Below are 12,948 nucleotides of genomic sequence, written 5' to 3' on the forward strand. Positions count from 1 at the left end.
TCCATATAATAAACCATAACTGTCAGTATAACAGCTTTCAGTGAGTTCTGTGAGTTCTTCCAGTAAATTTTATAAAACCCTGAGGGTGGTTTTGGGAATCCACTGAACTTGAGATTGGTGAAAGAAATGAGGACAGTCTTGGGGACTGTTCTCTCTAACTTTGCAGTGGGTCTAAACTCTACCCACCCTTTTTTCCCCCAGCTTTACTGAGGTATGATTAACAAATAAAAACTGCATATATTTAAGGTGTACAGGTATACAATGTGATGTTTTCGTATATGTACACATTGTGAGATGATTCCTGCATCAAACCAGTTTACATATACATCATCTCACACAGTTATCATTTTTTGGTTTGGTGAAAATACTTCTACTTCTTAGCTAATTTCAAGTATGCAATACAGTATTGTTAACTGTAGTCATCAAGCTGTACATTAGATCCTGAGAAATAACTCATCTCATAAATGAAAGTTTGTACCCTTTTTTTTTTTTTTTTTTGGCGGTACGCGGGCCTCTCACTGTTGTGGCCTCTCCCATTGTGGAGCACAGGCTCCGGACGCACAGGCTCAGCGGCCATGGCTTATGGGCCCAGCCGCTCCGCGGCACGTGGGATCTTCCCGGACCGGGGCACGAACCCTCATCCCCTGCATCGGCAGGTGGACTCTCAACCACTGCGCCACCAGGGAAGCCCTGAAAGTTTGTACCCTTTGATCAGTGTCTCCCCTTTCCTCTCACCTTTCAGGCACTGGTAACTACCATTCTACACTCTGTTCTATTATTCAGTTTCTTTAAAAAGTTGTTTTATATGTTTTGCCCAGTTTTCTAGTTGAATAAGAATTAGTAAGGTACCAGTTACTCTGTTGTGACCTGAAGTAAAAATGGCACCTTAGTATTGTAATTGTTTAGAGATGCAAAAATCTGTAAATGTTGACAGCATGCGTATTTTTACCCCACAAATAAAAAAATAAGCACAGCTCCTGACAAAGTTTATATTACTTCCATGATGTATTTTTACTTGTGCCTTCCACTCATTTATAGCAATGTGGACCTGATAGCTGTTGTAATCCTCGAACTTGTGTGCTGAAACCAAATACACAGTGTGATAGAGGCTCATGCTGCAACAACTGTCAAGTAAGATTTTAGTTTATTACTATCTTCTAAGTATATAATGAATTATGTCTTGGGTACTTTAGAATACATAGACACTTAGCTGTTAAGTCAAAGTAAATGACCTTTCATGTAAAGAAAAAAATACTAAATTCAGCATGATGTTTCTGATTTTATGAGTTATAGTTGGATGTTGAGGCCTCCTTATAATGCCATTATTCTCCCTAAAGATGCTATTGTTTTTAAGTCTTTTTTTCTTTTACTCTAGTTCAACAGAATTCCTTTATTCTATTTTTAAAATGTCCTACTGTTTTTAAGTCTTGACTGAGAGCTATTACAGAATTTTTTGATACAGAAGATCACCACTAAAAGGGACTGTTTTCATTTATTTTATCCTTTTTTTTTTTTTTTTTTAATGGTACGCGGGCCTCTCACTGTTGTGGCCTCTCCCGTTGCGGAGCACAGGCTCCGGACGCGCAGGCCCAGCGGCCATGGCTCACGGGCCTAGCCGCTCCGCGGCATGTGGGATCTTCCCGGAATGGGACACGAACCCATGTCCCCTGCATCGGCAGGTGGACTCTCAACCACTGCACCACCAGGGAAGCCCCCAATATTTATATTTTTGCGAATAAAAGTTATATTTTAGGTTGTAATGGGTATCTGTAAGTATGTAACTGAAAGATACAGCAATTTTCCATAAATGCATAAATAATGAAACTCACTAGATGTAACACTTTCCAAATGCTACGTGTTAGCACAAAATTTAAACTATGAATTTGTTATACAAAGATCATTTGACTTAAATGTCACATTTTAGCTTATATGGTGAAGATGTTGATTCCTGTCCCCTGTTTTACTTTTCAGCTCTTCCAACATATGTGTGACAGATTCGTCACATGAGAACCCCTCTATTGAACAATCTGCCACTGTTCTGTGTTCTTCACTATCCTTTGACTGATGTGGTTTTATGTTATTTTTCTCCTAGAATCTTATCGTGGTTAATTCTTACCTCCATAATCTTTTTAGTGTGAACTGGAAGTCATCAATTAAGAAGTATGAGATAAATGCCCAGTTAAGATTCTTTATATAAAATTTCAGAATAGTATACATGAAAGTGTTAATTAACCATAGGATAATTCAGGAGAAAAATTACAATTGGGTTCCTTTTTTTCTGAGGCTTCAGTAGTTGACCTGCCTCTTTTAATCACTCTTTGGTTTCCCACTGTTCATTCTCAGTTATTTAGGTTTCACATTTTCATAGAATTACAGATATTCCATACTTAAAAACTATGGTTTGAATAAGTATATTTTATTTGGAAATTATCTAAATTTCATAATTTTTGCCCCAAAGGAATAATTATCCCAAGCTAAAAGCTACTTTTTCTCCCTTCTACCAAAGCACAAACAAAACTTGGGCTCTCATTATATCATATTTGTGTTATCCTTTTCCTTGTACATATGTCTTATCTCCTGTTTTGGTTGATAACATTCAATTTTTTTCAATATGATTATCATAAGGCTTTATAACAAGAAGATAGAGACATTAATGAATAAGTACATCATCAAACTATAAATAGAATTAGAGCAATTTTAAAATAAATATTGATGAACACAACAACCTTATATATAATGCTTTAATTTTTATGTTTTAATTTCTATTAGCTTATGCAAGCAGGTGCTGTATGTAGGCCCATTGCGCATCCTGAATGTGATGTTCCTGAGGTTTGTAATGGAAGCTCAGGAAGCTGTCCGGCTGATATAACTATACACAATGGACACAAATGTAAAGGAGGAAAAGCTTTTTGTTTTGATGGAGGCTGCCAAGATCTTGATGCACGTTGTGAGAGCATATATGGAAAAGGTATTGTATTGTAACATCTATGTAGTTGGTGCTCAGTATTTTTATTAACATTACCAAGACAATGGACAATTATATATATTTAAATTCTTTATTCTGTTTAACTCTCTATTTTTAGTTTTTTGAGCTTATTAAGGTATAAATGAGAAAAATATGTTTAAGGTGTACAACGTAGTGTTTTGATATACATATACGTTGTGAAGTAATTGCCACAGTCATCTACTTAACATACTCATTGCATATGTATACCCAGGAATAGGCTTACTGGATCATAAGGTAGTGCATTTAAATTTTTGAGAAGGCTGTCTACTGTTTTCTATAATGGCTGTACCAATTTTCATTCCCACCAACAGTATATAAAAGTTTCCTTTTCTCCACATCCTTGTTAATACTTATTATCTTTTTCTTTTTGATAACAGCTATCCTAAAAGCTGTGAGTTGTGGTTTTGATTTTCATTTCCCTGATGATTAGTGATGTTGAGCTCCTTTTCACGTATCTGATGGTCATTTGTATGTCTTTTATTTCAAGAAATGTCCATTTAGGTCCTGTGCTATTTTTATTTATTTATTTATTTATTTATTTATTTATTTATTTATTTATTTATTTGTGGTACGCAGGCCTCTCACCGCTGTGGCCTCTCCCGTTGCGGAGCACAGGCTCCGGACGCGCAGGCTCAGCGGCCATGGCTCACAGGCCTAGCCGCTCCGCGGCACGTGGGATCTTCCCGGACCGGGGCACGAACCTGTGTCCCGTGCATCGGCAGGCGGACTCTCAACCACTGCACCACCAGGGAAGCCCCTCCTGTGCTATATTTAGATCTCATTATTTGTCTTTTTTATTGAGCTGTATGAGTAACATATATTTTGGAGATTAATCCCTTATCAGATATATGGTTTACTAATATTTTCTCCCATTCTGTAGGTTTCATTTTTGCTTTGTTGATTGTTTCCTTTGCTGAGAAGTTTTTTAGTTTTATGCATCCCACTTATCTATTTTTGTCCAGTTTAGTTTCCAAGAGCTTTCTCCCTATGTTTTCTTCTAGTAGATTTGTAGTTTCAGGTAAGTTTAAGTCTCCTCAACCACCTGCTTTATTGAGATACAATTGGCATATAACATTGTGTAAGTTTTAGTTGTACAGTGTATTGATTTGGTACTTTTATATATTTCAGGATCATTACCTCCATAGTGTTAGCTAAACATCCGTTATGTCACATAATTACCATTTCTTTTTCATGGTGAGAACATTTAAGATCTACTGTCTTAGCAACTTGGCTAATTCTTGTCAAATATTAGTTTGAGAACCCCTCTATTGAATAATCTGAGAGTCTTAATGCATTTCTATGGCTTTATGGGAAGTTTACTATAACTAGTTGCTGGAGGAAGAAAAAATTAAGGCCTGGTACAGATGAGTCTGCTCAGTATTTGACACCATTTGGAAGTGGATTCCCTCCGCATAATTATAACCTCTCTCAGAGGTGTTTTTGAAAAATGATGTAGGAAAATTCTCTTATTGTGTAGAATCCTAGCAGTGTATGTGGTTTCCTACTTTGTCCGAAAGAGAGAAATTCAGAGGCAGTATTGATATTTGACAGTGACTAATCATGTGCAATTAATTAGGACTTGAAAAAAATAATATTAAAAAATTAATAACAAGAAGTTCTAGAGAAGGTGTATGTGGTTGTGCCTGTCAGGTAAAGCAGGGAATGTGAAGATTTTGTGTTGCATGTAAAGTTCAACACAGGGCATGCCACATAGAGGAGGCTATGTATAATCAGATAAATAACATTATCTGTCCTGTGAATGCTAGCATTTTTTCCCAGGTACCCTAGTACTTTCATAGCGAATCCACGTACAAAGAGTTTATGGCTGCAGGGATGGAGACCATGTGTGGGTTCAAAAATAGAATTTCCCTCAGCAAGATGATCTGATTACTTTTGTTGCTTGGTTAACAACCATGGGCTAAGTCAACAGCAATGGGCCAAAATTCAGATTCTGATATAGCACAATGCTGTGACAGACTGGCCAGCCACTGTGCCAACTTGATGACGTTAGATCTCTCCCAACATATAAAGGGCAGCAGTTTCCTCTCATTGGAATAGAGACATAACGTGGATATGGATTTACCTTTCAGATATCATATTTCTACTAGCAGCATTAACCACGAACTTTTAAAAATTGGGATATAATTATGTAAAGTGAACTTCATAGATCTGAAGTGTATATTTTGATGTAATCCTCACTTCAATTAAAGAGTAGAAAATTTTCATCAGCTCAGTAAGTTCTTTTCTATCTCTTTTCAGTCAGTTCCTTTAAGGCAATAATGGTTATCTTTCCTATTATCATATGTTAATTTTACCTGTTCTTGAACTTCATATAAATGAAGTATTTCATCATATGAGTATTCTACAGATAGTTTTTACATTCTCATATTTATGGACACTTGGATTGTTTCTAGGTTTCTTTTCTATTATGAATAGAGGTGTTATGAGGCTTCATATATAAGTCTTTTTGTAAATATATGTTTCTGTTTCTCCTGAGTAAAGATTTTGGAGTGGAACTGCTGTCTTAAGAGTAGCTGTATGCTTAATTTTATGAGAAACCTGCTCACTGTTTTCTAAAGACATTATACTACTTCTTATCTCTACCAGCAACATGAGAACTTCAGTTGCTCCATGTTCTTGGTGACATTTGATGTTGTGAGTCTTTTTAATTTTAGTAAAATGTAAATGTAAATGTAAATGTAAAATGGTAGTTGATTCTGGCTTTAATTTGCATTTCTATCATGATTGATATCAAAGATGTTGAGCACATTATTTGCTGCTTATTGACTACATATATGATATATGGAATATATATATTTTCCGTTTGTAGTGTTCGTTCACATCTTTGCCCATTTTTAATTGGGTTTTTGCCTTTTTATTATTTATATGTGTAATTTATACGTTCTATATTCAAATGCATTTTAAGATATAAGTATTGTATTTTTTCCCAATATGCAGTTTCCCATGTACATTTTTAATGGTGATTTTTGATAAGAAAACTTTAATTTTGAGGAAGTTTAGTTCATCAAATTTTTTCTATAGTTTTTCTAAGAAGTATTTGCCTACTCCAAAGTCATCCACATATTTTCCTGTTTTTCTCTGAGGTTTTGATTTAACTTTTATTTTTATTTAAACTTTTCAAAAATTTTTATTGGAGTGTAGTTGATTTACAGCATTCTGTTAGTTTCACGTGTACTGTAGAGTGAATCTGTTATACGTATATGTATATCTACTCTTTTTTAGATTCTTTTCCCATATGTGCTATTACAGAGTATGGAGTAGAGTTCCTTGTGCTATTCAGTAGGTCCTTATTAGTTATCTACTTTATATATAGTAGTGTGTATATGTCTGTTCCAATCTTCCAGTTTATCCCTCCCCTGCCCCTTACCCCCTGGAAACCATAAGTTTATTTTCTACATCTGTAACTCTATTTCTGTTTTGTAGATAAATTCATTTGTAACCTCTTCCATATATAAGTGATATCATATGACATTTGTCTTTCTGTGTCTGACCCACTTCACTCAGTATGACAATCTCTAGGTCCATCTTTGTTGCTGGAAATGACATTATTTTGTTCTTTTTTATGGCTGAGTAATATTCCATTGTATATATGTGCCACATCTTCTTTATCCATTCCTCTGTTGATGGACATTTAGGTTGCTTCCATGTCCTGGCTATTGGCTATTGTGAATAGTATGCTGCAGTGAACATTGGGGTGCATGTATCTTTTTGAATTATGGTTTTCTCCAGATATATGCCCAGGACTGGTATTGCTGGATCATATGGTAGCTCTATTTTCAGTTTTTTAAGGAACCTCCATACTGTTCTCCGTAGTGGCTGTACCAGTTTTCATTCCCACCAACAGTGTAGGAGGGTTCCCTTTTCTCCAGACCCTCTCCAGCACTTATTGTTTGTAGATTTTTGATGATGGCCATTTTGACCTGTGTGTGGTGATACCTCATTGTAGTTTTGATTTGTATATCTATAATAATTACTGATATTGAGCATCTTTTCATGTGCTTTTTAACCATCTGTATGTCTTCTTTGGAGAAATGTCTATTTAGATCTTCCACCCATTTTTTGATTGGTTTTTTTTTTTTTCTGATATTGAGCTGCCTGAGCTGTTTGTATATTTTAGAGATTAATCCCTTGTTGGTGGCTTCATTTGCAAATATTTTCTCCCATTCTGAGGGTTGTCTTTTACTTTTGTTTACCATTTCCTTTGCTGTGCAAAAGCTTTTAAGTTTAATTAGGTCCCATTTGTTTATTTTTGTTTTTATTTCCATTACTCTAGGAGGTGGATTGAAAAAGATCTTTCTGCGATTTATGTCAGAGAGTGTTCTCCCTATGTTTTTCTCAAAAGTTTTATAGTATCCGGCCTTACGTTTAGGTCTTTAATACATTTTGAGTTTATTTTTGTGTATGGTGTTTGGGTGTGTTCTAATTTCATTCTTTTACATGTAGCTGTCCAGCTTTCTCAGCACCACTTATTGAAGAGACTGTCTTTTCTCCACTGTATATTCTTGCCTCGTTTGTTGTAGATTAGGTGAACATAAGTGTGTGGATTTATTTCTGGACTTTCTATCCTGTTCTATTGATCTATATATCTGTTCTTGTACCAGTACCACACTGTTTTGATGACTGTAGCTTTGTAGTATAGTCTGAAGTCAGGGAGCCTGATTCCTCCAGCTTTGTTTTTCTTTCTCAAGATTGCTTTGGCCATTCAGGGTCTTTCCTGTTTCCATACAAATTGTAAAATGTTTTGTTCTAATTCTGTGAAAAATGCCATCGGCAATTTGATAGGGATTGCATTGAACCTGTAGCTTGCTTTGGGTAGTATAGTCATTTTCACAATATTGATTCTTCCAATCCAAGAACATGGTATATCTCTCCATCTGTTTGTGTCGTATTCTATTTCTTTCATCAGTATCTTATAGTTTTTGGAGTACAGGTCTCTTGCCTCCTTAGGTAGGTTTATACCTAGGCAATTTGTTCTTTTTGATGCAATAGTAAATGGGATTGTTTCCTTGATTTCTCTTTCTGATCTTTCGTTGTTAGTGTATAGGTGTGCAACAGATTTCTTTATATTAATTTTGTATCCTGCAACTTTACCTAATTCATTGATGAGCTCTAGTAATTTTCTGGTAACATCTTTAGGGTTTTCTATGTATACTATCATGTCATCTGCAAACAGTGAGAGTTTTACTTCTTTTCCAAGTTGTGTTCCTTTTATTTCTTTTTCTTCTCTGATTGCTGTGGCTAGGACTTCCAAAACTATGGGGAATAAAAGTGGCGAGAGTGGACATCCTTGACTTGTTCCTGATCTTAGAGGAAATGCTTTCTGCTTTTCACCATGGAGGATGACGTTTGCTGTGGGTTTGTCATATATGGTCTTTATTATGTTGAGGTAGGTCCTCTCTCTCCCCATATTCTGGAGTATTTTTTTTTTTATCATAAATCACTGTTGAATTTTGTCAAAAGTTCTTTCTGCATCTATTGAGATGATCATATGGTTTTTATTCTTCAATTTGTTGATGTGGTGTATCACATTGATTGATTTGCGGATATTGAAAAATCCTTTCATCCTTAGGGTAAATTCCACTTGATCATGGTGTATGATCCTTTTAATGTGTTGTTGGATTCTGTTTGCTAGTATTTTGTTGAGGATTTTTGTGTCTATGTTCATCAGTGATATGGGTCTGTAATTTTCTTTTTTTGTGATATCTTTGTCTGGTTTTGGTATCAGGATGATAGTGGCCTCGTACAATGAGCTTGGCAGTGTTCCTTCCTATGCAATTTTTTGGAAGAGTTTCAGAAGGGTAGGTGTTAACTCTTCTCTAAATGTTTGATAGAATTTGCCTGTGAAGTCATCTGGTCCTTGCCTTTTTTTTGTCGGAAGATTTTTTTTTTTCCAACAAAAGGTTTCACATATTTATTACTGAGCTACACAGTGAGCAGTGATGAGGAAAGATCAAGAAAAGAGGAGAGAGCCATTCCATTTTTCCCATCAAACACAGGCAGCTGTTTCAGACACTAGTGATGTTCTTATACGTTAAGATGCAATTGACCTTGATCACATAAATGTGTGACACTTCACGTGCGGTTCCTTATAGACCCAGCTTAGTTCTTCTCCAGTGTCTTCTCTTGGAGTTGTATCTGATTTTATTACCGGTTTTTATTCGAATTCATTGGGGAATGGGACGATTCTGCTTTCATTTTTGGCCAGGAATCGCTTGATCCTGAAAGTCTTGTGAGAAGACATGGCGAGGAGCAAATTCAACCACACATAGGATGGCAGACAAGAGAAAAGAGGAGGAAGTGAGTGGAAGGACATAGTTAGAAGGCCTGTTGGAAGATTTTTAATCACAGTTTCAATTTCAGTACTTGTGGTTAGTCTGTTCATATTTTTTATTTCTTCCTGGTTCAATCTTGGAAGGTTGTATCTTTCTAAGAATTTGTCCATTTCTTCTAGGTTGTCCATTTTATTGGGCTATGGTTAGTTGCTTGTAGTAGCCTCTTATGATCCTTTGTATTCTGTGGTGTACGACTTCTCCTTTTTCATTTTTAATTTTATTGACTTGAGTCCTCTCCCCTTTTTCTTTATGAGTCTGGCTAAAGGCTTATCAATTTTGCTTATCTTTTCAAAGAACCAGCTTTCAGTTTCATTGGTCTTTGCTATTGTTTTTTTTTGTCTCTATTTCATTTATTTCTGCTCTGATATTTATGATTTCTTTCCTTCTACTAACTTTGGGTTTTGTTTCTTCTTCTTTATCTAGTTGCTTTAGGTATAAGGTTAGGTTGTTTATTTGAGATTTTTCTTATTTCTTGAGGTGAGATTGTATTGCTGTAAACTTCCTTCTTAGAAGTGCTTTTGCTGCCTTCCATAGGTTTTGGATGGTCGTGTTTTTGTTGTCTCTAGGTATTTTTAGATTTCCTCTTTGATTTCTTCAGTGGTCCATCAATTGCTTAGTAACATTGTTTAGCCTCCATGTGTTTGTGGTTTTTATAATTTCTTTTCCTGTATTTAATCTCTAATCTCATAGCATTGTGGTCAGGAAGCATACTTGATATTATTTCAATTTTCTTAAATTTACCAAGGCTTGATTTGTGACTCAAGATCTGATTATCCTGGAGAATGTTCCATGTGCACTTGAGAAGAAAGTGTATACTGCTGCTTTCAGATGGAATGTCCTGTAAATATCAGTTAATCTCTCTGAACTAATGTTTCATTTAACGCTTGTGTTTTCTTATTAATATTCTGTCTGGATGATCTGTCCTTCGGTGTAAGTGCGATGTTAAAGTCCCCCATAATTATTGTGTTACTGTCGATTTTCCCTTTTATGGCTTAACATTTGCGTTATATATTGAGGTGCATGTTAGGTGCATCTGTATTTACAACTGTTACATCTTCTTCAATTGATACCTTGATCATTATGTAGTGTCCTTCCTTGTCTCTTGTAACAGTCTTTATTTTAAAGTCTATTTTGTCTGATATGAGTACTGCTACTCCAGCTTTCTTTTTATTTCCATTTGCCCCTCACTTTCAGTCTGTGTGTGTCCCTAGGTCTGAAATGGCTCTCTGGTAGACAGCATATATATGGGTCTTGTTTTTGTATTTATTCAGCCAGTCTGTGTCTTTTGGTTGTAGCGTTTAATTCATTTACATTTAAGGTAATTATCAATATGTATCTTTTTATTGCTATTTTCTTAATTGTTTTGTGTTTGTTTTTGTCGGTCTCTTTTCTTCCCTTCCTCTTTTGTTCTCTTTTCTTGTGTTCCCACTTAGAGAAGTTCCTTTAGCATTTGTTGTAAAGCTGGTTTGATGGTGCTGAATTCTCTTAGCTTTTGCTTGTCTGCCAAGCTTTTGATTTCTCCATCAAATCTAATGAGAGCCTTGCTACATAGAGTATTCTTGGTTGTAAGGTTTTTCCCTTTCATCACTTTAAAGATATCATGCCACTCCCTTTTGGCCTGCAGGTTATCAGCTGAAAAATCAGCTGATAACCTTATGGGGATTCCCTTGTGTGCTATCTGTTGCTTTTCTCTTGCTGCTTTTAATATTTTTTTCTTTGTATTTAATTTTTGTTAGTTTGATTAATATGTGTGTGTCTTGATGTGTTTCTCCTTGGGTTTATCCTGTGTGGGACTCTGCACTTCCTGGACTTGGGTGACTATTTCCTTTCCCACGTTAGGGAAGTTTTCAACTGTAATCTCTTCAAATATTTTGTCAGTCCCTTTCTCTTTCTCCTCTTCTTCGGGGACCCCTATAATTTGAATGTTCTTGCAATTAATGTTGTCCCAGAGGTCTCTGAGACTGTCCTTCTTTTAATTGTTTTTTCTTTATTCTGTTCTGCAGCAGTGATTTCCACCATTCTGTCTTCCAGCTCACTTATCTGTACTTCTGCCTCAGTAATTTTGCTATTGATTCCTTCTAGTGTATTTTTCATTTCAGTTATTGTATTGTTCACCACTGTTTGTTTGTTCTTTAGTTCTTCTAGGTCCTTGTTAAGCATTTCTTGTATCTTCTTGACCCGTGCCTCCATTCTTTTTCCGAGATCTTGGATCATCTTTACTATCATTATTCTGAATTCTTTTTCTGCTAGATTGCCTATTTCCTCTTCATTTAGGAGAGGCTTTTACCTTACTTCTTCATCTGCAACATATTTCTCTGTCATTTCATTTTATCTAACTTACTGTGTTCGAAGTCTCCTTTCTACAGGCTGCAGGATCGTAGCTCCTCTTGCTTCTGGTGTCTGCCCCTTGGTGGTGGAGGTTGGTCCAGGGGCTTGTGTAGGCTTCCTGATGGGAGGGGCTGGTGCCTGTTCTCTGGTGGGTGGAGCTGGGTCTTGTCCCTCTGGTGGGCAGGTCCTTGTCCAGGGGTGTGTTTTGGGGTGTCCAGGAGCTTAGTATGACTTTAGACAGCCTGTCTGCTGATGGGGGGGCTGTATTCCTGTCTTGCTGGTTGTTTGGCCTGAGTAGTTCTAGCACTGGAGCTTGCAGGTTGTTGGGTGGGGCTGGGTCTTGGTGCCAAGATGGGGATCTCCAGGAGAGGTCATGCCAATTAATATTCCTGGGCGGTCCTGCAGCCATAAGTCAGTGCTTCCCCCCTGGGGGCTTGGGTTTGACCCCTGTTTGGAGAACTAAAGTCCTGAAAGCTGTGCTGTGCAACCAAATAAACAAAATAAAACAGAGAAACTAAAACCAAGAAAAACCATAAAAACAATCCAAAAAAAATCCCCAATGAAAACAAAAAAAAACCAATTAAACAACCAAACAAAAAACCAAAACAAACAATAAATAATAAACTAAGAAAACAAACAACAACAAAAAAACAAAACCCCCCAAAACAAAAAATACCCCAGAAAATTTTTAAAAAAAGAAATAAAACAACAACAACAAAATTCTCTGGGGCCTCTGATACCAGTGTCCTTGCCCACATGGTGAGCTACAGCCAACCTCCACCTCCCCAGGAGACACTCCAAGACCTCTAGGTAGGTCTTTGGACCCGCTGTGGGCACTGTGGAGGCAGCTCAGACTTTGACCTGGCCCAGCTCCTGCATGTACGTGCCCACAAAGTCCACAGCTGCTAAAGCTGGATCCGTCTCAGCCGTGGGAGCGCTCATTGTCCCTTCAGATGTTCTATAGGTGCTGGGTTTACCAAGCTGATCGTGGTGGTTAATCCGTGGCTTGTGCAGCTGCAAGGAGAGATTTCAGTTCTTCTTAGTTGCACAGCCCCTGGGGCTCAGCTTTGGTTTCGGCCCCACCTCTGCATGTGGGCTACCTCAGGCATCTGCTCACTGCCCAGGCGAGTGGGAGCGAAGGCAGCAACTGGGGGCATGCTGGCCTGTTTCGGCGGGAGGGGGTGGGGCAGCGACTGACTGTGGCGTGCGTGCTCACTCAGGTGGGAGGGGGATAAGGTGGAAACAACTGGGGCACGCATG

The 12,948-nt window shown here is 37.1% G+C and overlaps 1 protein-coding gene and 1 pseudogene across 15 annotated transcripts in view; one reads left to right on the top strand and one right to left on the bottom strand.

The window, feature by feature from the left end:
* ADAM32 (ADAM metallopeptidase domain 32) overlaps nt 1-12,948 on the top strand; it is a 168,701-nt gene that overhangs the window by 87,741 nt on the left and 68,012 nt on the right. For all 15 annotated transcript variants that reach the window (XR_012328977.1, XR_012328976.1, XR_012328979.1 and 12 more), the window contains 2 exons: nt 1,039-1,131; nt 2,770-2,968. Coding sequence is in view for 9 of the 15 variants with exons in the window: in XM_019921491.3 (XP_019777050.2) it covers nt 1,039-1,131; nt 2,770-2,968 (292 nt within the window). In the remaining 6 variants the exon portion in view is untranslated. The remainder of the gene's footprint in view (nt 1-1,038; nt 1,132-2,769; nt 2,969-12,948) is intronic.
* On the bottom strand, nt 9,115-9,269 carry LOC117309971 (large ribosomal subunit protein eL39-like; annotated as a pseudogene).

The sequence above is a fragment of the Tursiops truncatus genome, chromosome 21, assembly GCF_011762595.2.
Source record: "Tursiops truncatus isolate mTurTru1 chromosome 21, mTurTru1.mat.Y, whole genome shotgun sequence".
Lineage (NCBI taxonomy): Eukaryota > Metazoa > Chordata > Mammalia > Artiodactyla > Delphinidae > Tursiops > Tursiops truncatus.